The sequence below is a fragment of the Ambystoma mexicanum genome, chromosome 5q, assembly GCF_040938575.1.
Source record: "Ambystoma mexicanum isolate Mex_15411 chromosome 5q, UKY_AmexF1_1, whole genome shotgun sequence".
NCBI lineage: Eukaryota > Metazoa > Chordata > Amphibia > Caudata > Ambystomatidae > Ambystoma > Ambystoma mexicanum.
Genome location: NC_090933.1, coordinates 635,027,689 through 635,055,353, shown reverse-complemented (window position 1 = coordinate 635,055,353; position 27,665 = coordinate 635,027,689). Strand labels below are relative to the sequence as shown.

General features: G+C 52.4%; 1 protein-coding gene across 2 annotated transcripts in view; it reads right to left on the bottom strand.

Annotated features, from left to right (window-relative positions):
- Positions 1-27,665, bottom strand: part of CHD7 (chromodomain helicase DNA binding protein 7) — a 1,412,705-nt gene that overhangs the window by 60,823 nt on the left and 1,324,217 nt on the right. Inside the window, exons 35-37 of one of the 2 annotated variants that reach the window (XM_069621097.1) lie at positions 2,318-2,539; positions 1,962-2,105; positions 1,239-1,379 (exon numbers count right to left, since the gene is read on the bottom strand). In XM_069621097.1, the coding sequence (XP_069477198.1) occupies positions 1,239-1,379; positions 1,962-2,105; positions 2,318-2,539 (507 nt within the window). The remainder of the gene's footprint in view (positions 1-1,238; positions 1,380-1,961; positions 2,106-2,317; positions 2,540-27,665) is intronic. The other variant, XM_069621098.1, reaches the window with a different exon arrangement.

The window sequence follows — 27,665 nt, the reverse complement described above, 5'->3', positions numbered from 1 at the left end:
TGGTGGGCCAGTCTGGATATAATTTTTACTGTGCCACAGTAAATAAATCTCTCCAGACTGACCCATCAACTTAGGCCAGTCTTCCCATGTAAAAACAAAATGGTCCTCAAGAGTAAAGCAAGCATGTATCATGTTTGCTTTACTCTTGATGGCCATTAAAACATGCAATGTCATGTCCTGGCACACCACCCTCATGGAGGATGAAGGGGTTGCCAAGACAGCATTGCAGGCTCATCCCGCCCTCCCCACCCTCCCCCACACTCCTGCCTTTCTGCACGGATGCATATGCATTCATACACATTCATCCATCAATTTCTCCATTTACAAGATATTCAAACATTCATTCTCCAGTCACTCGCTCACACATGCAACATACATTCAATTGTGCACACTTACAGATACAAGCACTTGTATGCACATACACATTCAAAACAAAAAAACATTCCAATTATGTTCTGCCCTGGTCCCCCACGCCATCTTCCACAGAGGCCCTCTGGCAGTGGGCGTCCTGGTTCCTCAAGGCATGTGCGGGAGAGCAGAAATCTTTTTCCAAACAATGCTGAGTTAGGCCTAAATGTGCAGGGAGGTACTGGAGAGCCCCCTACACACATTTAGGCCTGCAGATCCCCAGCCTGTATCCCCAATGGGCCGTACAAGGCGGGTGAAGCAAAACGTCCTAGGCTGGGTTTGGCTTGTCCATAATGGGCAACAGGCGGGTTTGTGCCCGTTGCTCATTATGCAGGAGTGACCCTTAAATAGAGCCCACCTAAAGTGAGCAGATGTCTTCCTGAAAGTGAATGAATCAAACACTGAAAACATTGAAAATGGTAAGAGCAAGATTTTCAGTGGAGAAAGGGTAACGAAAAGACCCTGAAATAGCGCGGAACAGTATTGAGATTGTGTAACTGATCATTTTCTGTTCAATTTATTTTGCTCACAAAGGGCAGTAGCATCAAATCTTTGTATTGTTGCTCAAGGTTTGTGCTGCATTTGCACAAAGAAATCATGTGTAACCCACAGAAGGCAAGCACTGTACAAAGTTCAGGAGAAACCCTTCATAATACCGATCTTCATTTGGGAGTACCTGCATCTTTATTTTCCATTTCAAGCACTAAGTGAAAGCAAGACTGATTTTCCAGAGGTTAATTACAGACGATACTTAAATACTCCCAACATTCTAACAGGAATGTGTCATGGAATAGAGGTATGATACACTGCAGCAGTAAATAATAGACTACCTTCTTTCCATTTCGCTTATTTACAACAGGCACTCTTTCCTCTCCAGTCAACGTGTTGATATCCAGTTTATTAGGATTTCGACATCTATGCCGTTTTTGCTTGGGCTTCTGAAATGGGGAATAAAGCCCATCCGTTGTCTTCTACAAAGAGAAAGTACGTATATTTTCTGTTAAAACTAATAATTAACCATGCACTTGTAAAGATCATTAAATCAGTAAAGGGAACTTAAGATCAGGCTCATATTAATAGCAAAATATTTTTAGAAACATTCTATGTGTCTACGTGGATTATGAGGTGGATTATGAGGTGACAAGGGTTATAATCTACATTTATTATGCATTATGATAAAAACCTTGATTAATACATTTAAAGAACTGGACTATATGGGCTCACTTGTTAAACTAAATGGAGTTTAAAGAAGCTAAAAGAGGTTTGGAATAAAATGAGATTTTCAGGAGGTTAGGAATGTGATTTATGTACATGCACTGATTTAGCATAATGCAATCCTGGAATTGAAGAATAAAATTAATCTAAAAAGAACATGTCTTGTACACCAAGTTAAAAAAGCAAAGCAAACTATATTAGCAGACCATGCAAAATTAGGAAGAGGCCAATGGAAATGGGAAAATCATATGCTGCCGTCATGCAAGGCGTAGCACTACTAATCAGCGCTATACTCTTTAAAAAAATGTATATGTATATATAGAGTTTAAGCTCATTACTAAGGTGCAGAATTGGCCCCAAGTTGGGATGGAGAACTGGTAATTGAACGGTATCGAAGGGCTTAGCCTCAGATTCCTCTGCCTGGTCCCACTTGCTCTCCAATCGGGGAACAGCAATGGTGCTGTGATTGACCCCTGCTGGCACTGGAGAGGAAGTAGAAGTACAAAGAATGGAAAAGAAGTATCAATTAAGAAATGACATTAAGATAAATACAGAATATTTTAAAGAGTACAGCGCTATCCTGTACCACTTGGCATAAAGCAAGTGCATGTTCTACAAACACTTATCTTACCAGCCATATTTTAATGCATGCCGTAGGCCGTCTGCATAAAGATCAGAAAATGTTTGTACTTACTGGTACATAACTTGGCATATCCACTGTGTACGTAGGATGTAATTTAAGCCATTCAACCAAGTCCTTGTTTTGAGGGGCATCCTCTCCCAAAAGTCTAGTCCCATCCTGCAAGTTAATGACTGGGATGTGGGCATCTGGGTCCAGCTGACCAGGAGATGGAATGTTTCTTGTTGGTGTTGTCTGGACATCATCTTCATAAGCTTTGGTCATTTCTGCATCCTCCTGTGTAAATGAATGTTAGTGAGTTTAGAAAGTAAGTCTATTATACTTACTAAAAATGTGTCTGTATGCATTTTGCATGTTTAGAATATACAGTTTTCTTCCAAACTCAACACTACTGTGTGTTGTGCTTTAAGCACCTGAACAGCAAATAATCACTTCCATTTGCACCATTTAGTAGGATGATGCCACTTGAAAAAGGGCGAAATCTGCTCCCAAAAGGTTTTTCTTCATTTTCACTAAGATTAAGAGATGAATGCTATTGTTACAACCACCACCAACAAAGCAGGGTACAAAGACAAAACACCGTACTAGACAAACAGAGGTCTTTTCTGGTCCTTTTTAAAGTGCGAAGAGGTCTGAAAGGCAACTGATGGAGAAGGCGTTGCTCTCATGTGGACTGCACAGTACAATTATACAGGACTAAGTGGGATGAGAAATTGAGGGGGCCTCTAAGAAAGCACACCAGAAGCGTAGGTGTTTTTTTTTTCTTCTACTCCCCTCTTTAGAACCTTCACCCTCTAATAAAACCACCTGCCCCCCCTTCTGTTCCTCTCCACTCATTCCAGTCGTGTCTGCCTCCCTTCCTCTGTTATTCACCAGTCCTTCCCCTTGTACCCCATCATTTCTTTCACACTCTCAGTTTGGTGGTTGTTCCCACACAGAGCTCTAAAGTATTCTCTCCGTGCTCAGCTGGAGAATCTTCCAACCTTGGTGATTCCTTTTGTTTCACCCACATCTCCTTTTGTTTCTCAACTCTGGGCATATTATTGTAGCAGCAATCATCCCCCTTCTCAGCACCTCCGCACCCAACAGAGGACACAGCCTTGCGCTCGACAGAAATCTGGTCAAATACAGCACAGTCAAGATGAAAAGCTAGCATGATGAATCTTCTGAACTCTGGCCTGGCCAGGTGAGTTTAATGAACTTTGAGCTAGAGTGTGCTCTGAAGTATGGTTGCCTGGTGAGGCAGGGAGACCGATTAGCTTGTCGGGATGCACTGCTCAACCAGCTAGTGGTGTGGAGCATGCAGGCAAGGTGAATCAATTATAAGTTACTCACTGTAGTGACCAACGTACTCCTAGTCCATAGTCCCCTTTCCTCCATACTGCATGGGCGTCCCTCACTAGGGAGGGGAGACGGAACCTTTTTCTCCAGAAAAACTCTTCTTCCCCTTTAAATTTAGAGGCGCACAGCCCTGGGAGCATGCGCTTCCATGACTGCGCCCACCGGCACCACTCCTCGGTCCCCTTTGACGCGAAGACAATGTTACCATTGCCTAATGACACCAGTTTTATTAAGGGGGAGTTTGGTGGGACGTATGGAGGAAAGGGGACTAATGATTAGAAGTACGTTAGTCAGTACGGTGAGTAACTTATAATTACTTCTACGTCCCATTCCCTTTCCTCAATACTGCATGGGCATTTACAACTGAATGTAGCCCCAGGGCGGAGAGGTGATCCTCAAGAAAAAATGCTGCACCCGACCGGGAGCTGGCATCCAAACAGTAGTGCTTGCAGAAGGCCGAAAGAGTAGCCCACGTAGCCGCCCTGCTGATGACCTGCCACGTAATGTGCCTCTGAAAAGCCACAGCTGTAGCTTTGGCTCCGATAGCGTGGGCATGCATATTTGCTGCCAGCGGTTTGTGCTGCCCCTCATAGGCCTCCATGATGGCTGCAACCATCCATCTTGCTATAGAGGCTTTGGACGCTTGATAGCCTGGCCTGGATGCACTGAAGGCGACTAAGAGATTCCAATTTGTGGAAGCTTAGTCCGATACAGGTCGAATTTTAGAGCGCACCCGACGTCTAATCAGTGACCATGGTCCTTAGTGTTACCCACTTTTTTTGCGGACCCTGTCTCCTCACTCAGGTGACCACCTTTGGTAAGAAAGTGGGGTGTGTTCCAAGCCAAACCTTGTCCTTATTGAAAGTAGTACAAGGCTCTGAAGCCACTAGTGCCTGGTTTTCACTGACCCTGCGTGCAGATGTGAGTCCCACCAGTGGGGCTGTCTTAAACGTGACTAGCTTCATGTCCGCGGATGCCATGGGTTCAAAGGTTTTATAAGCCAGGGCACCCAAGACCAGGTTAAGGTCCCACACCGGGTGTGGTTTCTTGATATGCGGATAGAGCCTGGTGAGGCCCGCCAGATGTATTTTAACTACCGGGTTAGAGGAAGACAATACCACCTCCTCAGAGTTCCGGTAGGCTCAGATTGCGGCCAAATAGGTGGGACATGTGTCAACCTGCACCCCTAAGTGTGCGAGATGTGCAGAGAAGGTTAGGACATCGCCCAGAGTGCAGGTCAATGGGTCGAACTCCTTTAACGAAGCCCAGTGGCAGAACCTAGTCCACTTGCTTTTGTACTGGCTCCTGGTAGCATCGCTCCTAGCGCCCTGTATAATGTCTAGGTTAGCCTGAGACAGATGTAGATGCCTTAGTGTGACCTGCTCAGCAACCACGCTCCGAGGGCTAGTTTCTGTGGGGCGGGGTGGATGACCGTGTCCCCTGCTGTGAGAATAGGTGATCTGGGCCCAGTGGAAGGTGCACTGGGTCCTGAAACGACAGGCTGAGAAGTTCAGAGAACCATGGCCTCGCGGGCCACCACAGAGCTATCAGGATGACCCAGAGGTGCCGGGCCTCCCTGATCTTGCATATTACCCTGTGGACCAGGGGAGTGGAAGGAAAAGTAAGGGATACACGTTCATGTTGTCCCATTGTGTCTGCATTGCATCGCCCAGAGAGCCCCAAGCCTGTCCCTGCCAAGACGCGAACAGGGGGCACCACCTGTTGCACCAGGTGGCAAAGAGATCCACCTGAGGATGACCGCATTTGTTGAAGATCACCTGAAGGACTTGTTTGTTCAACTACCATTCGTAGATGTCCACATCCAGTCTGCTGAGCCCGTCTGCCTCCAGGTTGGACTCCCCCCGAAGTGGATTGCCCTCAAGTGAATGTTGTTGTCCAGAGCCCACTCCTAAATGCTGACAGCCAGGGTGTAAAGTGGAGACCACCTGGTGCCACCCTGATTGTTGCTGTAATACATGCCGGTATAGTTGTCCTTTTGAATGAGTATCGTCTTGCCACTGATCAACGGAAGGAAGGAGCAAGTTACTTACCTGTAACTGTTGTTCTCCAGCATGGGTCTGGCATGGATTCACATGCTCATGAATATTCCCCGTCGTCAGGCTGGGAATCCTCGGTAAAGAAAAAACCAGTATCAGTTTCGTTTCTGATCTGTCTTTCGTAGTAATAACCAATCACTGGTCTCTGCGTCATACTGACCACAGCCAATGACTGCCCTCTACCTAAGCACCGCCTCTGGCAGCCATCTTCAGATTTGGAAGCACGTGAAGTGGCAGTATGACCAAGTGAAGAGCCGCAGAGGGGTAGGCGGTAGGGTTCGCATGTGAATCCATGCCAGACCCATGCTGGAGAACAACAGTTACAGGTAAGTAACTTGTTCCTTCTCCAGCATGGGGTCTGGCATGGATTCACATGCTCATGAATAAAGAATACATAGCAGTACACACATGCACAACCATGGGAGGTGGCAAAGGCTCAACATTAAGCATTACATCAAACTCAACATTAAGCATCTTACCTCCTCACCAGGCTCACCTCAGGCGAACAGGTTGCGCAGCACTGCTTGGCCGACCCTGGACTCCTCCCTGGAATCCCGATCGACGCAGTAGAACTTTGTGAAGGTGTGCGTCGACCTCCACGTAGCAGCCCTGCATATGTCCAGCAGGGGCACACCAGAAAGGAACGCTGTGGTAGCTGCGATCGCTCTGGTGGAATGGGCTCTCGGACGGCCAGGCAGCGGTCGGTTTGCCAACCTATGACAGTACATGATACAGCCGGAGAGCCATCTGGAAATGGAAGCCTTCGAGAGAGCCTTCCCCTGATTGACAGGTCCAAAGTTCACAAAGAGTTGTGACGTCTTCCGAAAACCCTTTGTGCGGTCCACGTAGAACTTCAGCGCTCTAGCTACATCCAGCGAGTGCAAAGTCCTCTCAGCCGGCGACGAAGGCGACGGGAAGAACACAGGTAACACCAAGAGTTCGTTGAGATGGAAGTCCGACGGTACCTTGGGCATGAAGGAGGGGTGCGTCCTGAGCACTACCCTCGTGTCGTGGAAAGTCAAGTACGGGGCCTTGCAGGAAAGGGCCTGGATCTCTCCCACTCGTCGTGCGGAGGTGATGGCCACAAGAAAAGCTGTTTTCCACGATAGAAACTTCAACGGGGCCGAGTGCAGAGGCTCGAACGGAGGTCCCATGAGCTTGGTCAGCACCACGTTGAGCTCCCACGCCGGGGCCGGAGCCTTCACCGGCGGGAACGATCTGAACAGTCCCTTCATGAACTCTTTCACCAGACGATGAGACCACAAGGACGTCCGCCCCGTGGTTCTGGTGTATCGGGAGATCGCAGCAAGATGAATCTTGATGGACGCGTGTGCCAGACCAGCTTTGGCCAGCGTCAGCAGGTACGGCAGTACTTGGGGGGCCGTAATCCGTAGAGGGTTAATCTTCTGTGCGTGGCACCAGACAGAGAACCTCTTCCATTTGTGTCCGTAGCATTTAAGAGTCGAGGACGCCCTGGCCTTTGCAAGAACCTCTCTGCAATCGGCCGGTATGTCGTATCCTCCAAACTCTAGCGCTGCAGGAGCCAGGCCTGCAAGTTCAGCGACTTCGGGTCGTGGTGGAGGATGGCGCCTCCTTCCCTGGAGAGTAGATCCGCGTCCGCCGGCAGCTTGATCGGCGGGGACGCTGACAAGTCCAGAAGGTCCGGGAACCATAACTGCCTCGGCCACGCAGGTGCGACGAGGATCATCCTGCACCGTGACCTCTTGAGCTGGTTGACGAGCCGGATTAGCAGAGGCAAGGGAGGGAACGCATAGAGGAACAGGCCCTCCCAGGGGAACGAGAAAGCATCGCCCATGCTCCTCGTCTGGGGAAACCTGCTGGCGAACCTCCGGCACTTGGTGTTCGTCGCCGTCGCGAACAGGTCGATCTGTGGTGTGCCCCACCGTCGGAAGAGGCGATCCACCAGATCCTGCAGTAGTTCCCACTCGTGGCACGAGCGCAGCTCCCTGCTGAGTGAGTCGGCGATGGTGTTTTTTATCCCTGCCAGATGAAACGGCACCAGAAAAATCCCTTGGGCAACGGCCCAATGCCACAGGTCCTGCGCCTCCTTGGACAGCGCTGGGGACCTGGTTCCGCCCTGTTTCCTGATGTAAAACATGGTGGTGGTGTTGTCGGTGAAGATCCTCACCACCTTGCCCTTGAGGGACGGAAGGAAGGACCTGAGGGCCCAAAACACTGCACGGAGCTCCAGGACGTTGATATGCAGGGACTTCTCCGTCGGGAGCCAGAGTCCCCTTGCGTGCAGATTTTCGGTGTGCGCTCCCCACCCTTCCAGGGAGGCATCCGTGGTCACGGTCTCCTGGTGGGCTGGGGTCTGGAAGTCCATGCCCGCCGTCAAATGCGCGCGGGTGCCCCACCACCGTATCGCTCGTCGGAAACTCTCGTCGAGCTTGATCCTTTCCTCGAAGCTGCCCGTCGTCTGGATCCAGCGCGCATCCAGGAATTCTTGCAACGGGCGCATCCGGAGCCTGCACATGGGAATGAGGTAGATGCAGGAAGACATCATCCCGAGGAGGGACTTGATGGACCTCACTTTGGCCGCGTCGGCCACCAACATCCGTTGCACCTTGCCCAAGATGGTCCTGGTCCTCTCCTCCGACGGGGAGGCCAGAAGGGACACTGTGTCGAGCCTGGCTCCCAGAAACAGTGCGACTTGCGCGGGCACCAGGTGGGATTTGGCGTAGTTCACGGAGAATCCCAGGTCCGAGAGGAGTTGGACGGTCCTTGCCGTGTGGACCACGGCGAGCTCCCTCGTCTTGGCGCGGATGAGCCAGTCGTCCAGGTAGGGGTAGACGTGAATCCCCTCGCGGCGCAGCTGCGCCGCCACCGGTGCGAGGCACTTGGTGAATACCCTGGGTGCCGACCGTAGTCCGAAGGGAAGGGCTTTGAACTGGTAATGACGCCCTTGGACCACAAATCTGAGGAATTTGCGGTGCCCCTTTAGGATGGGAATGTGGAAGTAGGCATCCTCCAAATCCAACGACGATAGGAAGTCTCCTTCCTCCAGCTGACCCAGGACGTGCTGGAGGGTGACCATCCGGAACTTCTGCGCCTTGATGAACTTGTTCAGACGTCGCAGGTCCAGGATGGGGCGCCATCCTCCCGTCTTCTTCTTCACGAGGAAGTATCTCGAGTAGACTCCGGAGCCCCGAAGCCTCTTTGGGACGAGTTCGATGGCGCCCTTTCTGAGCATCGCCTTTACCTCCAGGAGAAGTTGAGGGACGTGAAGTTCTTTCCTGGCCACGGGGGGGACGCGCGGGCACCTTCTTTGAAACTCGAGCGCGTGGCCCCGGGCCAGGGCGTCCAGCACCCAACGGTCGGTGGAGATGGACTCCCACACGCTGACGAAGCCCGCCAGCCGGCCTCCCACCGGGGTGCTTCGGTGGGGGCCCGACCCCACGGCCGGTTCAATCCTGCTTGGGCGCGGCCTTGCCGCCTTGACCTCCTTGGCGACGACGGCGGGGTCCGCTAGACTTGCCTCGTCCTCTGTAGGCCTCTTGCGACGACGAGCGGGCCGCTTGACGGTAGGAAGCGAAACCGCCGCCGGAACCTTTGGAGGCGCCCTTGCCTCCGCCGCTCCGAAAGGGCGTCCGTCGTTGCAGGACTCCAAGGGCCCGGGCCGTCTCAGTATCCGCCTTGATGGCCTGAAGGGAATCGTCCACTGTCTTCCCAAACAGGTTGTTCCCGTCGAAGGGCATGTCCAGGACTCTGGTCTGGACGTCCTGCCGGAAATCCGTAGCTTTGAGCCATCTACGACGTCGAAGGCAAACGCCGTTGCCCAGCTGGCGGAACCCGGTGTCGGCGATGTCCGTCGCCACGGTGATGGCGTGGTCCGAGGCCACCTCACCTTCCTGCAGGATCTCAAGGGCCTCCGCCCTCTTGTCGTCCGGCAGAAAATCCAGCAGGGGAGCTATCTTGTACCAGAGCTCCCTGTCATAGCGGGCCACGATAGCCAAGGCGTTGGCCGCTTTAATCGTCGTCGCTGCCGACGAGATGACTCTACGTCCCATAGCATCCAATTTCTTTCCCTCGCCGTCCGGCGGGGAAGTCGATGTGGAGGCCGCACCCCCCCCCGCTTTCTTCCTGGCTGCCGCGGAGACGACGGAGTCCGGGGTAGGCTGCGCCCGGAGGCACAGGGGGGCCGTGTCCGGGACCCGGTACTTTTTCTCGTACCGGTCTCTTCTAGCTGGCGTCGTGGAAGGGTTCTTGAGGAGGGAAAGGCCCTCATCCCAAATGTCGTCCAACAGAGGCACTGAGAGGACGGTCTTCCTCTTGGCCTCGCGCCGCTGATAAAGGAAGCCTTCCTTTTTCTTCTCCTCAGGGCAGAGTTGGAAAAGCTCGGAAGCCCTGGAGATCATGGAGTGGAAAGATCCGATCTCGTCGGGCGGAGAAGCCCTGGTGGGAGGCGACGACGGAAAATCCTCGTCGTATGCCTCGTCGTCCGTACCCGTCGCTGCCGTGTCAGTCCCCGTATCATCCCCTCGGGTGGACGGGGAGGAGGGCTGGAAGGGGCGCGACGGTTGAAAAGGAGGTGGTGGATGGATCCTTCTTTTCTTGGTAGGGGGAACACCAGAAGGTCCCGGTTCTGGATCCCCCGACGGGAGAGGTTCCTCCGTCGGTAACGGTAGCCTCGTCCTTATCTCGGAGCATAAGGACTGTATGGCCAACAAAATGGCCGCCGAATTGTCTTGCGGCGCTGGCAGAGGGGAATCCGACGGGCGAGCAGGGGCCCCGTCGGTATCCTCGACGATGTCGTCGTCGTCACCTGCGTCGGGGTCCATTCCGACGGGCTGGCCTTCTTCCACGCCTAGGCCGTGGCTTAAGACCTCGATCAGCTCCTCTTCTGAGGTTGAGGCCGAATCTCCGACGACGCCCTGCCCCCCCTTCTTCTTCCCCACGGAGGGTTTCACGGGGGTCCTATCGATGGGCACAAAGGAAGACTCCCTCCGAGGAGGCAGGGAGATTCTGGGCCCTGAGGTCGCCACCACTGGTGCAGCCACCACAGGCTGAGCCAGGGCCGCCGCGACCGTTTCGATAGAGGGCTTGGTCGGATGGATCAAGGCCTTCACCACCTTAGGTGCGCTCACCGCCTTATCCTTGAGGGAGGGGGCACTGCCACGCTCCTCCTCTGCCTTAGAGCTCGACCGGGGCCTCTCCAGGAGCTTCGCCGGGTGCTCGGCCTTCCTCTTACCCGACCCAGAGCGTTGGCTCGTGGTTGATGGTGCCGGGGAGGGTGCGCCCTGCCTGGCGCCCGTAGAGCCCGACCGTTCGGCGCTCCCGGTGCCAGCGGACTCGCGGTGCTTGGCCTTATGTTGGGCCCCCGTCGCCGGGGCGCCCTCAAAGGTCTTAGAAGACCGCTCGGATTTCTTCTTCTTCTCGCCAGACGTGCTCTTACCCTCCAGCCAGTTGGCGAGACGTTGATGGCGGTCCTTCATGGTCCGTTCCGACATGTTGCCGCAAAACGCACAGTCCTTCTCCACGTGCGTCTTGTCCTCATGAAGGCAGTAAAGGCAGAAAGAGTGTTCGTCCTCCTTGAAGACGTTCTGCAGCTGGCATCCAGGGCAGACCCTGAACAGCTTTCCGGGCGTCGAGCTTCCCTTCTCCTGGGCCATCTCCGAGACCGGGCCTGAGAAGCTTCTGGATTCCTCCGAAGTATAGCTCGACGAAATCTTCACCCTTGAGGGGCACAGATGAATCCGACACGGGTCCCCGTTGATCGGATGTAGGATCGGTGGAGCTTGAGGCTCTTTGACCGAAAGAATCGAAGTTTTTTTGTGAAAAAAGCGCGAAAAAAAGCACTAACGCTCGAGAGCAATAGCACGAGGATCCCAACACATGAACGTGCGGTAAAAATCTGAAGATGGCTGCCAGAGGCGGTGCTTAGGTAGAGGGCAGTCATTGGCTGTGGTCAGTATGACGCAGAGACCAGTGATTGGTTATTACTACGAAAGACAGATCAGAAACAAAACTGATACTGGTTTTTTCTTTACCGAGGATTCCCAGCCTGACGACGGGGAATATTCATGAGCATGTGAATCCATGCCAGACCCCATGCTGGAGAAGTCAGATTGCCTTCAGCTCTCGCCAATTGATATGGGCCTCCTTTTCCTGAAGATACCAAACTCCATGGACGCTGTGGTTGTCCAGGGTGGCTCCCCAGCCCTCCAAGGAAGAGTCCTTGGTGATGGCAACCTGCAGTGCTGGTTGCCTGAAGGGTCTGCCTATCCTCAAGTTGCAGTCTGTGCTCTACCAGACAAGGTCCTAGTGGAGAAGGAAGAATGCCGACTAGTTCCGCCTGGGAACCCCGCTTCTGACTCCATGAGGCTGTGAAGTGCAGCTGCAATGGTCTCATTTTGAGACTCGTGTATCGCACCACCAGTAGGCCTAACCCCATGATACCCAAGAGGTGTTGGTACCACCATGCTGAGGTCACCGCTCTGCTGAGAAAATGACCCGTGGCCCCCTTGATGGCTGTGATCTCGTCCTCAGAGGGGAAAAACTCTTGGCGCTCGTATCCCAGATGAGGTCCAGGAACGGTAGACTCTGCGTAGGCTCCAGTTGTGACTTCTTCAGATTGATGGAAAATCCCAATTCGTGTATTCTTGAGGGAGAAGGAGGTGTGATGGACCGCCTCCGGGGATCTTGCCGGTACGGATAGACAGGGTGACCCTGTGCCCTGAGAAGGGCTGCTACTGCATTCACCTGTCTGGTAAAGACTCTGGGGGCTGAATTGAGGCCAAAGGGTAGAACCTTGTATTGGAAATGAAAGCTCATGATCCTGAACCTCAGAAGGGACCGATGAGGCTGCCAAATCGGGACGTGTAGGTATGCATCCTCCAGATCCAGGGAGCACATCCAGTCACCCCTGCACAGTGTCTCTGCAGTAAGCGCTGGGGTAACCATCTTGAACTTTTGAAGAGGGAGGGGGAAAGGTTCAAGGTGGAAAGTTCCAATACAACTCTCAGGCCAGGCTGGTGGTTCTTGTGTATGGCGAAAATCGTGGAGTAGAAGCCCTTACCCCGCTGGTAGGCTGGGACTTCTTCCAGTGCCCGACTCTCTACGAGCGATTGAATTTCCGCCAACAGAGCTATTGTCCCAATCTGTGGGAGTGTAGGCGAGATGGGAAGGAGTGCCTGGTAGGCGATAGCCCGTGAACACTACTGAGAGGATCCAGGGGTCAGCAACCCTTGTGCGCCAATAATGTACGTGAAGGGCAAGCCTGCCCCCCACAAGAGACACATGGACCCAGAGGGCAGTGTCATGCCTTTTTTCCCTCAGAGGCTGGGGCTGAGGAGGGAGGGCTGTGGAGGGAGACTGAAAGATGCTCTTATTCCCCACCTTGTGCTGCTTACGGCAGTGCTGACTTGGAGATCGGTCTGGCTGCTTTGACCTTTGTTCCTGGAAGCCCCGGATCCCACCAAAGGCCCGCCCCTTGTCGGCACGCTGGTGCATCTGGCTGTACATCTTGGGCGTGGACTTCGTGAGGATAGATAAGGATTTCGCGGTCTGGGAACTGATTTTCTTCTGATCAAGTTCCTCATCGGTGGTGGAATGAACAAGGTCACTGCCCTCGAATGCAAGGTCCAATATGCGCTCCTGGACGTCAGGGTTGAACTTGGTAGTCCGTAGCCAGGCAGTTCTTATGTCCGTAGCGAAGCAGATGGCATGGCCTGAGGGGGTCTATATGCGCCAATGTGGACTCCATGATGTCCTGAGCCACCCTTTTGGCTTCTGCCAGCCCCGCATTGAAGCGCACCAGACTCTGCACCGGAAGTTCCAGTAGGTAGTCTGCCATTTCCTGCCAAAGCCTTTGATTCACAGCTGCAAGCATAGCGTCCGCATTAGATTGAAGAAGGTGCGGCAAGTCGTTGGAATAGACCGCCTTTCCATATGCCTCCAAGATCTTCTGCTTGCCTAGGAGTGCCAAGGATGAGGTAGTCGGGGAAGGCTGCGGCTTGGAGTAGAGAGAGGCCGTGGCAATCACAGAGGTGTGTGGCGACAGCAAGAGTGGACGCCCCCGTACTTGGCGTTGAGGCGCTGAATGGTAAGCTGCGCCAAATGGGGTTTAAGTCATCCCTTCTTGGCCAAGATGACAACATCCTTCTGCATTGGAATCCCTGTTTTAGCAGCGAGGAGCAGAGTGAGGACCTCGGCCAGGACCCCCGCCTCTGGTTGTTCAACCTCGGGTTGTGGAAGCCCAAAGTATTCGACCAGACCTGCGAGCTGTTCATGGAATGCCTTGGCTGAAGACGGTGTGTCGGAGTCCTCCTCCTCACCGGTGTCCGCGAAGGTGTCCTGCGGGTCCGGAACAGGTGGAGGAGTACTGAGCGCCGAAGGCTGAGGTGTGCCGACCGGAGCTGGAGGCTGGTCTGAAACCGCCTGGGCTGCAGGGTTGGCAGAACCATGGGGCCCGGTGTGGGCAGCTGGGGCCTGAGGCGCTGGAGCCAAAGGAGGAATGACTGTGGGCGCTAGCGGCGGGACTGGAGGCAGCATGTCCCTGATCCCATGCAGAAAGATGGCTCCCATCTTAGTATACCTCATAAGAGTGGAATCTTTCAAAAAACCTGTCCTCACAGGCCAGTGCGGCACTAGGTGGTGCGGGAGTAGGAGCAGGGCCTTAAAGCTGAGGCCTGGGCATGCTCTGCCTTGCTGCATGCGGGGTGCATCTGCCCTGCAACGCTGAAGGGTATGCTGTAAGCCACGTACCTGGCAAAGACCAGTCCCTCCTCGAAAACTTGTTCTCCTACCTGCTCCCCAAAAGGGGGTGGCGTCGGACGAGCTGCCATTTTGTCTGCCATGGAACGATTTTGTCAGGCTGCATGCTATGTGCCTGCGTCATGCGTCATGCGTGCTTGCTGTGCTGGGCTCGGCCTCCTCCTTGACTCTTGGCAGTGGAGCTTGAGGCCTACCCTGCACCTCAGGACGGGGCCTGTAGGCGTTGTGCCCTCATCTGTGTCACCGGAAGTGCTGCGTATAGGCACCCCCTCAGACATTTGTCTGGTAGTAGGACGTAGCCCCTCAGGTGGACCTCTGCTAAAAGAACCTTGCGCTACCTCTGTGGCATCACCAGCAGGATCTAGCGATCTCTCGACCTGGTAGCTGAAGCAGCCTCGGTACCTGTGCTGGTGTTAGAACCTGAATGGTCCCTCCCACTCTGACGTTTCCTGGGGAAGGAGTCACCCTTGCGAGGTGCGGATGAAATAAGTGGCCCCATGTTGGGGCTTGACGAAGTTCAAGTCCTCTGGAGGAGATTGTTCGAAGAGCTCTCTCCACAAAGCTAACCTGTTCTTCAGAGCACGTGGTGCAGGCGCGTCACACACAGTACAACCCTGTCAGCCGTAATCAGGGCTAAGGCAGCGGAGGCAGGGAGCGTGGGGGTCAGATGTAGGGAAGAGCCCTTCGCAGGCTGGACACCTGCTGAAGCCTGATGAAGTCAACATGCGCCGGGAAGGAGCGTGTCACCAGAGGACCGAGTACCTGATTAAAGACCAAAACAAAAAAGACAAAAGACAGTATCCAGGGAAGAGTGCGTGTTATTGCAAGGCCAAAGCCAAACCCAGCAGTGCTGGTAAAAGAGGTCTGCTCCAGTCGAAGCGGAAAACAGGAATGGGGAGAGGTGCCGGTGGGCGGAGTCATGGGAGCGCATGCTCCCAGGGCCGCACGGCTCTCAAAATTTAAAGGAGAAGAAGAGTTTTTCTGGTGAAAAAGGTTTCATTTCCCGTCCCTATCGAGGGACGCCGATGCAGTATGGAGGAAAGGGGACGGGACGTAGGAGTATGAGACTGGTGCAGCCAGAGGACTTGAAATCATTCAGAGCTAATGCAAGGCTGACCTTGAAAGTTAGGATGCCCAGTGGCTGGAGTGGGGATCCTTGTTGGGAGTAGAAAAGGAGGCTGGCTGGAGGAATGTAGGCTCTCTCGGCCCTTCCAGGGGAGAGTGGCTTGCAATACTCGTGGTAAACCTCTCCAGGGCAAATAAGGTGCAGATAGAGCAATCATGGAAACGTCTAAAAACTCCTGAATTCTTGAAAATGAATGAGGTTTGAAGGCCCGAAGACTGGCTTTTCAGGGGGTTTAGCTGGAGCTGCTAAAGACTTTCTATCCACAAAAAGGGTCTGTGTCAATTGTGAGGTGTGCAACATAGGGACAATGCAAATTTCATTTACATAAAATCAAATGTATTCAATGTCCATGTTAGGTAAGAAGTGGTGCTGTCACACTGTGCGAGACTACACAACACTTATCTGCCTGGTATTAGGTAACCCACCTTTTGGTATAGGTCTGTACTACACAAGTTGATAGTGTGACTGAGCAGCCAGGCCTATCTCAAGAGGGGTAAATGTGAGCTGTAGCGCTGTAGCAATGAAATTCGTCAATACAAGTAAGCAAGTATTAACACCAAGTTTTAAATAGCTTTCTTTAAAACGGCAATTCATGTAACAATGTAAGCCTACTTAAATACTTTTCAGAATCGGAACAAATTAGTGGATAATCTTTGGACATGCTTCTTACACAATTCCTACACCCTGAGGTGACTTCAATCTCAAGGACTGTAATGGCATTTATATATACTTTGCAGATTCTGAGGTTGTAGAAAGGAAAGGTTTAAGAAAGGAAAACGGTTCAACAGGTTCTCAGTATGTGCGAGGACAACTAAATCTTCCAATGAAATCTAGAAGAGCCTTTCCCAGCAATAACGGTCTAAAACAAGTTACCATCTATGAGGGAAAAACAATATCAAAGTCAATGGGCTAGAAGAGTCAAAAGGAGAGCAAGGACAGCCAGTCAATTTGAGTCTATGGAGCCGAGACACTTCCTAGATAAAAGTCTTGCACAAAGTTAGAGCATTTGTAGATAAATCACTTGTAGGGTCACAAGCTGTTAAGCCTGTGAAAGGAGAGTTGAAATCAACTCTAACAGATGCAATTCCCAACAGAGAAGAGCACAGTTAGGAAGACAATGAGGTAAGTACCCCAAGCCTAAACAGTACCTCTGGTTTGAAGAGTGGTCCAGCTGGATTCTGTCCTGGTTCAGCGGTGCAGACCCTGTTTTCCTGGGCCTCAGTCGTGGGGACAAGAGGGAGGACATCTGGAGGGCTCCTGCGGCGGTAGTTGGGAGGTCATTGGCAGCTATGGGCTCTTTTCAGTTCAGCACCACTTCGCAGTTTCAGCGCTTAGTAAACAGCACTGTTGCAGATCTCGGATTCCGGTTGGGCTTCCTTTACTCTTTGGGTCCTGAACTCTGTTGAGGGGACTCGAGCTCTGGTCGTCCTGCTTCTGGAGGGTCCTTAGGAGACTCCTGGAGCTTCTGGCTGGATTTCAGACATTGCAGTCGACTACGGATTTCTTAACCCCTGGCACTCAGTTCTTGCAGCAGCAAAGTAGTACAGCCAGTAAAGGAAGACTGTCCAGTGGAGTTAGTCTCGGGGTCAGTTGGTCCCACTAACCCAAGGGAAGAAGTCATCCCATCCAGAGCTTCTCTGTCGAATTGAAAAAGGAGTTTCAGCACAACACCAGGGCTTCACCAGGCAATTTAAAGGTCCAGGAGGATGCAGCAAGCTTTGTTTACGGTTTCTTCATCGGGTATTTCTCCCAGTGGTGAACTCTGCCTTTAGTCCCAAAACCCTCGCCTTTTAGGCAGGCTCCTCCCATTCATGCACAGCCAAGCCTGTCAATCATACAGCAGGGTGGCTGTCCTAAAAGGACAGCCGGCCAGCAAGCCAATCAGGACTGGTTACATTCAGGCATTCCTAGAGACAAAGGACAGGGGAGTTCTGAGAACCTCCGTCACATCCTGCCTTTCCAGACACACTGGCAACAGAGGTGGGCTTCAGGACTGAAGCCTGCCAAAGGCAAAACAAACAAAGGGTTCAAACCTGGCTCAAGGCACAGAGTAAAACGCAAGAAATAACTCTCAAACAGAAAATGGCGAAAAAAGCAGACCGGCCCCATTTTCACAAAATGGTCACCCATGGGTGTTGTACTGCAGCTGAGGATTCAGCCTGCGGTAGAAAAGCACAATGGCAGGAAAATTAAACCACTGCCACCAGCCATTTAAAGTAGTTAGCATAAAAATGTTAAATGAGAAAGTAGGATAAGGGGCTACTAGGTAACCCCCCTAACCCCCCCCAAGCACTCCACATAAAATGGTGTGTGCTAGACCTACAAAGAGAAAGGTAAATAAAGTAAATTTCACTTTACTATTCGTGGGAACGGTAGGTCACACAAGAAAAGGAATTTAAACATTCTGAGAAATCTAAAGGATTTCTCTGCAGCGCTGCACTGAGGGTGCTTTGTGTCACAAGATGCCTATGGAGTTTGTTGGACTTCAAAAATAGTGAAAACACAATCCAAATCAGGTCAAAACAAATGGAGTGAGAAAAAGGCCTCACTCACTCCAGGGTTAAAATTAAAAAGTTCTAAAGTCCAGCAAAAGAGCTCCAATGTTATGATATAATATGATAGTTTATTTATATAGCGCCTATACACAATGTGTTTCAAAGCGCTTCAAGGCAAGGGAGGGAACAAGGGAAAATACAATGACATTCTTACAGGCCATGAACAGTAAGGATGTGAAATTAACTATCGTACTCGGCCTGACGACATTTCAGATAGTGCAAACATAGATAAGGAAGGGAGGGAGGAGTGGGAAGGAAAGGGAAACAGACAGGCGACTACTGTACTAGGTCTGATGACATTTCTGGTAGAGCTGGAGAAAAACAAAAGGTGAGGTAGAGGGGTGCAGAAAGGTAGGGGAGGAACAAAACAATCTACTATCAGACTAGGCCTGACGACATTTCAGATAGTGCTGGTGGGGGGGTGCGGAGGAAAAAAAACAGGAGGGGGTGGGGGGAGGAGACAGACGAGATTGCTATCATACTAGGTCCAGGGACAATTCTGATAAAGTGCATAGAAGAAAGTAAGGGTAGGTGATAGGAAAAGGGAGAAGGTAAAGGAGGAGAGAACAGAGTTAGCAGTCAAAAGAATGGAGAAGCAAGAGGGGAGAGTGAATACAATTGCAGAAGTCAGTAGTAACACATGTTGCAAGCCAGGATACAAGATTGAATGGAATTAGCACAGAAATGAGAATTCCCTCTAGCAGTTCAAAAATACACGTGAAAAAACGAACTAGAAAATTGGTTAAAATACTAATATATCAACAACTTTTATTTATTTCCTTTTCCAAACATTTTTTTTTAATTCTATCAAAATAACATCTCCAATCACTAATCCACCTACGAGACATTAAAAAGATATTACTTGTTCAAAGTGAAAAAAGAAAGTACAAAGACCCCAAAGAAAAAAATAGAACAAAGATCGCTGAATGCGTCACTCACCCTATGCACCCACTCTCAACAAATGATAGTCTAGAGTTTAGTTTATACAAAACATTAAAACAACCTTCAATACAAATCTAAAAAGCAAACAATCATGCCTACGAAAGGTTATTCAAACGTGAGAGCGGCAAGCTCGTGTAATTCTTGTTGAAGGAGTTCGTAACGGATCGGGGTCCCAAGTAGGGGGCACACAAAGATACAGTCCGATTCACCTAGCAGGTGGTTCTGTGTGCCAATTTAAGATGCAGTATTTACGAATGCGCAATGCACTTAGAACGTAAGCAGTCCCCCCCGCCTCCCTTCCCAATTAACACCCCAGATGTTTTTGAAAATTTTCTCTACCCAAATGCAATTCTAAAAGGGCTTTCTCGCATACAATGTTGTATGCTTACAAGATAAAAGCCTATTTCGTATTTCGCTTGTGCGGCGTCTGTCGCCGTAACCTGTTTGCATCTCTCTCGGCCCTTCCTGCTACTGCTGTACTCTCTCCCGCGCTGGGCGGTTCCCCAGCTTTCATGGTTTTCTGTGAACGGTGTCTACCGTTGGAGCTGTGTCTTCCCGACACACGGTCCTTTCCTTGTGTACCACTATCTCCGCGTGTTAACCGCACGCCAGCTGGACCTCTACCCGGATAACAAGCAACCACCTACTACGACAACAACCAGTGCATTCTGGTACTTGTAGGCAATACTACTCTTGCCTTCACTCTTACTGTATTTCTCTATGGACTGCATCAACTACCATCCATATCAAGATCTACCAGGGTTTTTTCATCTGGTTTTTCCCTGGTTTGGGGTGGGCTCCCTGAAGTCCCCGCTGCCGGGCACATAACCTCTTTGGCAAAGTGGACTCTAGGCGAGCCCGTCCTTCCCTCTTCAAATCCAAGAGCAAGATCGAAACCAAGTCCACAAGAACTACCTGGAGAGAAAAGAAGGAAAGTTCTACAGACGAATCTACTGCGTCTCCAACAGATTCATCAGGTGAGGAGTGGGATAGTTGTGTAGACACTGTACTAGATCAACCTGTCAAACCTGAGAATAGGGTGAGTGACGCATTTAGCAAACTTGGTTCTATTTTCTTTCTTTTTTAGTATTTTAAACAATTTTGTGGTTTGTATTTTTTCATGTTTGTGTTTTTTTGGACATTGAACACATTTGATTTTATATAAATGAAATTGGGAGTTAAGACGGTGTCCCTACACCGCCCAGCTCAACAATGATGCAGGCCTTTTTGTACTTGGTTTATTTAGGGAGTCTGGGGTAGAACTGGATCACCAACACTACACTGTTCGTGTCGTTTTCTCGGCTGTCTTTCGGTTGCAAGAGCAGCTAAAGACTATCATGTGGGCACTGTTTTTATTTGTATTCACCTCATCTGTATCAGGATTGAATAGCTCTACCCCATCAAACGAAATATCCACTATTCATTCCTGCATATCTCGTTGGAATTTGGTGGCCTTGAGCAGCGTTTGTTGCCTGAAAGACTCTTACTACAGCCATGTTCCTTGCAGCTATGTCCATGTGGCAATAGTAGGCCTCAATGAGGTCCTGTGCTACTTTGCGAGGGTCTGCCAAGCCTAAGCGCATCCCCGTTTCAAATTCATAAGGGAGTCTTAGCTGTCCAGCTCCTATTAGAATGTAGGGTTAGCAGCCGCGATGATCGCTTCCGCATTGGCATGTCCAAATCTCAAAGACTAATACTTTCTTGACTGCAGAGCCTACGCAGATTTTGAAAAGAAGCAGAAGACTTTTGAATGGCACTTACCAAAAAGAATGCCGTCCAAGGGACGGGAGACGGAACCTTTTTCACCAGAAAAAACCTTCCCCTTTAAATTTAGAGGCGCGCAGGGGTGCGGCCCGGTGAGCATGCGCTACCCTGACTCCGCCCACCGGCACGACTCATCAGTCCCCATTGATGCATTGACAATATTTAACATTGCCTAATGACACCAGTATTTTTAGGGTGGGAGGATGGTGGGACGTATGGAGGAAAGAGGATTAAGGACCAAGAGTACGTTAGTCACTACGGTGAGTAATTCATAATTACTCTTAAGTCCCGTCCCTTTTCCTCCATACTGCATGTACGATTATAACTGAATGTAGCCCCAGGGTGGAGAGGAAACCCTCCTTAAGCAAATAAGTTCCTTGGAATCGCCTGTCCAAAGGCCGCGTCTGATTTAGCGCTGGCGTCCAAAGAGTAATGCTTACAGAAAGCCGAAGGGGTGGCCCAGGTAACCGCCCTGCTTGACTTGCCACAGAACCTGCGGCTGGAAGGGGACGGCCGTGGCTCTGACCGCGTGAGTGTGCATGTTGGCTGGCAGTGGCTCGTGCTGCCCTTCCTAGGCCTCTGATGGCCGCAACCATCCACCATCCAATAGAAGCCTTGGATGCCTGATAACTGGTCTGTAGCCCCCAAAAGATGACAAAAAATGCAGACTCGCAGAAGTCCTCGGTCTGTCCAGATAGAATTTCAGAGTGAGTCCAACATCCAGACAGTGCAAGACTCTGAGCCTGGTCCTTGGGGTCAGCGAAGAACGTAGGTAGGACTATTTCCCCGTTTAGATGAAAGGTGGAGGGTACCTTAGGTAGGAAACCGCAGGACCACCTTATCCCTGTGGAAAGGTGTGTAAGGTTCTGAGGCCACCAAAGCCTGGATCTCACTGACTCTGCGAGCTGAGGTAAGTCCCTCCAGCAAAGCAGTCTTAACAGTGACCAGACCGATGTCTGCGGGCGCCATTGGCTTGAAGATGCCCAACACTACATTGAGATCCCACACTGGGTGTGACCTCTTCATGGGCAGGTAAAGCCTGGACAATCCCGCCAGATGCTTGACAATCGGGTGGGAGGAGACCACCACCTGTAGGCCCCTATGGCTGCAAGGTAAGTGTGACATATGTCCACCTGAACGCCTAAGTGCGCAAGGTTAGCCGAGGAGAGCACATCGTCCAGCGTGCACGTGTGTTTCGGGGGGGAGAGGGGGGTAAATCTCCTTACACTCTGCCTAGTGCAGAACCTGCTCCATTAGCTTTTATATTGGCTCCTGGTAACCTTTCTCCTGGCGCCCTGAATGATCTCCAGGTTGGCTCATGATAGGCTCAGGTGCTTAAGGGTGATCTGCTCAGGAACCACGAGGGGAGGGCCAACTTCGGAGGCACCGGTGGAAGACCCTGCCCCCCTGCTGGGACAGGAGAGGTGCCGGAACCAGCGGAAGGTGAATGGGTGGTCTGTCCGTGAGGCTCAGCAGTTCGGAGAACCACGGTCTCGCTGGCCACCAAGGAGCTATCAGGATGATGCCGACGTGACAAGCTTCCTTCATCTTGCGGAGTACCCTGGGGATCAGGGGCATGGGAGGAAAGGCATATGCGGTCATGCCTTTACATTGAATCTGCAATGAGTCTCTCAGGAAGCCGGGGTCCAGCCCCTGCCAAGACGCGAACTGATGACACTTCCTGTTCTTCCAGGAGGCAAATAGACCCACCTGAGGATGGCCCCATGTGTTGAAGACCATCTGCAGGACCTGGATGTTCAATTGCCATTCGTAATAGTCAGCTCCCAGCCTGCTGAGCCTGTCCACTTCCAAGTTGGCCTCCCCTGGGAGGTGGACAGCGGTTTCCAGGGCTCATTCAGAACTGGTAACCCCCTGCTTGTTGACATAGTACATGTTGGTGGAGTTGTCAGTCTGGATAAGGATGGTCTTGCCCCCAATGAGCGGAAGGAAGGCTGAGGGCTAGTCCTCAGAGGGAAAAACCTTTTTGGAGCTCGTATCCCAGATGAGGCCCAGGAAGGTGAGGCTCTTTGTGGGCTGCAGCTGAGACTTCTTGAAGTTGATCATGAACCCCAGGTCATGGAGAGTGTTCATAAGCGCGGAGGAAGTGTGTGTAACCCCCTCCGGGATCTTGCCCTGACGAGCCAGTCGTCCCGGTGCAGGTAGACATGGTGGCCCTAGGCCCTGAGGAGGGCTGCCACTGCATGCATGAGTCTGGTAAAAACCCTTGAGGCTGAGTTGAGGCCAAAGGGTAGCACCTTGTACTGGAAATGACAGGCCATGACCCTGAAGTGTAGGAAGGAGCGATGAGGTTGCCAAATCGGGACGTGTAAGTAGGAGTCCTTCAGATCCAGGGAGCACATCCAGTCTCCCCTGTCTAGTGTCTCCGCAATGAGTGCTGGCATAACCATCTTGAATTTCTCGAGAGGGAAGGAGAGGTTGAGGGTGGCTAGGTCCAACACAACTCTCAGGCCCAGCCTGGTTCTTTTTTTGTATGACGAAAATCCTGAAATAGAAAGCCAAGCCTCTCTGGGAGGCTGGCACCTCTTCCCCATGCTTGGCTCTTGCCGAGTGACCGGATCTCCGCCAACTGAGTTGTCGTCCCAATCTGTGGGAGTGGAAGGGAGGAGGGAGGAGGGAGGAATCGCTATGCGGTACCCTTTGGATACTACAGAGAGGATCCAAGGGTCCGTAAAGTTCTGGTGCCTGAAATGCACGTATGAGGCAGGCCTGCCACCCACTGGAGACACATGGACCCGAAGGGACGAGTCATGCCTTTTTAGCATCTGAGGCTGCTCCTGAGGAAGGGGACTGGAAGGAGCCCTTGCCCCCCCCTCCTTTTTGTTGCTTGCGCCGGTGCTGACCTCTGTTACTGAAATCCCCGGCACCCACCACACGCCCACCGCTTGTCGGAGCGTTGAATCGACAGTGTGTACGCCGTGGCCTTCATCAGGATAAAGACTTTGCAGTCTGCAAGCTGTTCTTTACTACCCGTGAACTGAATGTCCAATATGCGATCCTGGATGTCGGGGTTAAACTTAGTAGCCCGAAGCCAGGCTGTCCTCCTCATGTTCGTAGCGATACAGATGGCCTGGCACAGGGTATCGATGTGGGCCACTGTGGACTCCATGATGTCCTGCGCTACCAGCCAGGATTCTCCTAGCCTTGAAGCATGCCTTGCTCTGCACCGGAAGGAAGTCTTCTATTTCCTGCCACAACCTCTGGTTAGCGGCTGCAAACATGGCATCCGCGTTGGCCTGACGCAGGTGCAGGGGGGCTTTTGAGTACAGCTTCTTCCTGTACACCTCCAAGATCTTTTCCTTCTTGCCTAACAGCGCAGAGGACGAGGTGGCCAAGGATGACTGAGGCTTAGATCAGAGTGCTGCTGCAGCGATCACCGAAGAATGCGGCTGGGTGTGCGTTGATAACAAGAGTGTATCCTCCTCCATCTGTCTATACTTGGCATCGAGGCGCTGACTGACAGTTGGGCCGAGTGTGGCTTGAGTCACCCCTTCTTGGCCAGAGCCACAATGTCTTTCTGCATCGGGATACCAGTTTTGGAAAGGGGTTGTAGGGTGAGGACTTCTGCCAAGACCCCCTGCTTTGGCTGCTTGACCTCAGGTTGAGGAAGGCCCAAATATTCTGCCAAGCCTGTCGTGGAAGGCCGTCGCTGACAACGGCGTGTCAGGGTCCTCCTCCTAGTCTGTGTCCACCAGAGTAGTGTCCGGCTGGTCTGGAGTGGGTGGAGGAGTGATGGGCGCCGTGGGCTGCGGTGTGGAGACCGGAGCCGGAGGCTGGTGTGGAACCACCTGTACTGTGGGAGGCAGGGAAGCTGGAATCGAAGGAGCCGGCAGGGGCAGTGGGGGCTGCGCTTGGGCCTGTGGTGCCGGAGCCATAGGCGGAATGACTATGGGTGCCGGTGAAGTGACCCTTACAGCATCCCATAGGATGGCCCCCATCTGGGGGGTACGCATCATCCTGTCTTCAGAGGGAGAAGAGGAGGCAGGAGTTAATGACGGAGTGGCTGGGGCCAGCTGGGGCCAGAGCGCACTGTCTAGGTAGCAGGGGAAACCTGTCCTGCACTGCTGATGGATAAACTGTAGGCCAAGTACCTGGTTGACACCAGTCCCACCTTGAAACTCGTTCATCCGCCTGCTCTGTTACTAGGAGTGGCATCAGACGATCAGCCATGTTTTCTGGCAAGGCGGCCATTTTGAAGAGCTGCATGCCACATGCCAAAGTCGTGGTGCCAGACTCCCTGGGACCAGCCTCCTCCAGGACTCTTGGTTGTGGAGCATGAGGCCTACCCTGCACCTCAGATATGGGCCTGAAGGTGTGTTGCCCTCTGCATTGCTGCCGGTAGGGCTGAGTGGAGGCACCCCATCGGACATTGAGCCGGTACTAGGGAGTAGCCCCTCGGGTGTAGATCCGGTAGAAGAAGCTAGCGGTCCCTAAGTACGGATACCGGTAGGATCCAAAGACCCCTTGGTCGTTACCTGCGTTAGCCTCGGTGTGTGTGCTGGTAACAGAACCCGAGAGGTTCCTCCCACTTGGACGTTTCCTCAGGAAGGAGTTGTCCTTGCAGAATACGATGGAAAACGGACCTACCTTGGACCTCGATCTCTGCTTGACAAACAGTCAAGTCCTCTGGAGGCGACCCTTCCAAGAGATCCCTCCACCTAGCTAACCTGTTCTTCAGTGTGCGCAGAGTCAGAGCATCGCACGCGGTACAACCTTCCTAGCCGTGGTCAGGGCCAAGGCAGCGGAGGCAAAGAGCGTGGGGGGTCAGACATAGGAAAGAGCCCTCACAGGCTGGACGCCTGCTGAAGCCTGCTGAAGTCGACATGCGCCGGAGAGGAGCGTGATGCCTGAGGACCAAGTACCTAGATGACAAAGAAAAAAGATAGGCGAAGAATCTGGAGAAGAGCACGTGGAATTACATGGCGAGGTCAAACCTAAGAGAGCTGGTGAAATCGGCCCGTTCCCGTTGACGCGGAAAAGGGGACGTGGAGTGGTGCCGGTGGCGGAGTCAGGGTAGCGCATGCTCAAAGGGCTGCACCCCCGCGCGCCTCTAAATTTAAAGGAGACTTTTTTCTGGTGAAAAAGGTTCCGTCTCCTGTCCCTTGGAAGGGACGCCCATGCAGAATGGAGGAAAGGGGACGGGACGCAAGAGTATGGGCAGGAGGGTGGCTCATTACACAGTTTTTCTCCCGTCCAAGATCTGTATCTCCAGTATACACTTTTTGCAACTGGAAGGACAGAAGCTTGGTTTTGGCACACTAACTCCTCTCCCCCTCCACCATGTCAGGCTGAAGATGTATGCCAGACCTTTCCCTTTGACTTCCTTGAAAGGACTAAGGAACAAGTTACTTACCTGTAACTGTTCTCGGGCATGGGTCTGGCATGGATTCACATGCTCATGAATACAAGAATACATAGCAGTACACACATGCACAACCACGGGAGGTAGCAAGGCTCAACATTAAGCATTTCCTAAACTCAACATTAAGCATCTCTTACGCATCTCTTACCTCCTCACCAGGCCCACCCTCAGGCAAACAGGTTGCGCAGCACTGCCTGGCCGACCCTGGACTCCTCCCTGGAATCCCGGTAGCAGCCCTGCAGATGTCCAGCAGGGGCACACCAGATAGGAACGCCGTGGTAGCAGCGATCACTCTGGTCGAAAGGGCTCTCGGACGGCCAGGCAACGGTCAGTTTGCCAACCGGTGACAGTGCATGATGCAGCCGGAGAGCCATCTGGAAATGGAAGCCTTCGAGAGGGCCTGCCCTTGGATCACAGGTCCAAAGTTCACAAACAGCTGGGATGTCTTCCGAAAACTCCTCATGCGGTCCACGTAGAACTTCAGCGCTCTAGCTACATTCAGCGAGTGCAAAGTCCTCTCGGCCGGCGACGAAAAGAAAACAGGTAACACCAAGGGCTTGTTCAGATGGAAGTCCAACGGCACCTTGAGCATGAAGGAGGGGTGCGTCCTCAGCATCACCCTTGTCTCGTGGAAAGTCCGGTATGGAGGTTTACAGGAGAGGGCCTGGATCTCTCCCTCTCGTCGTGCGCAGGTGATGGCCACAAGAAACGCCGTCTTCCACGACAGGAACTTCAACGGTGCCGAATGCAGAGGCTCGAATGGTGGCCCCATGAGCCTGTCAGTACCACGTTGAGCTCCTACGCCGGGGCCTTCACCGGCGGGAACAATCGGAACAGTCCCTTCATGAACTCCTTCACCAGGCGATGGGACCACAGGGATGAGCGCCCCGGAGGTCTGGTGTAGCGGGAGATAGCCGCCAGATGGATTTTGACGGAGGCATGGGCCAGCCCCGCCTTGGCCAACGACAATAAGTACGGCAGCTCTTGAGGATCCGTAATCCGCAGAGGGTTAATCTTCTGTGCGCCGCACTAGACAGAGAACCTCTTCCACTTATGTCCATAGCACTTGAGAGTTGGATGCCCTGGCCTTTGCAAGCACCTCCTTGCAGTCCGCCGGGATATCGTACCCTCCAAACTCTAGTGCTGCAGGAACCAGGCCTGCAAGTTCAGCGACCGTGGGTCGTGATGGAGGATGGCGCCTCCTTCTCTGGCGAGGAGATCCGCGTCCGTCGGCAGCTTGACTGGGGGTAGGGGGGGGACGCTGACAAGTCCAGAAGGTCCGGGAACCAGAACTGTCTCGGCCACGCCGGTGCGACGAGGATCATCCTGCACAGGGACCTCTTGAGTTGGTTGATGAGTCCCAACGACGGGAACGCATACAGGAACAGGCCGTCCCAGGGGATTGAGAAGGCATCGCCCATGCTCGCCGGCTGGGGAAACCTGCTGGCAAACCTCTGGCACTTGGTGTTCGCCGCTGTTGCGAATAGGTCGATCTGGGGGC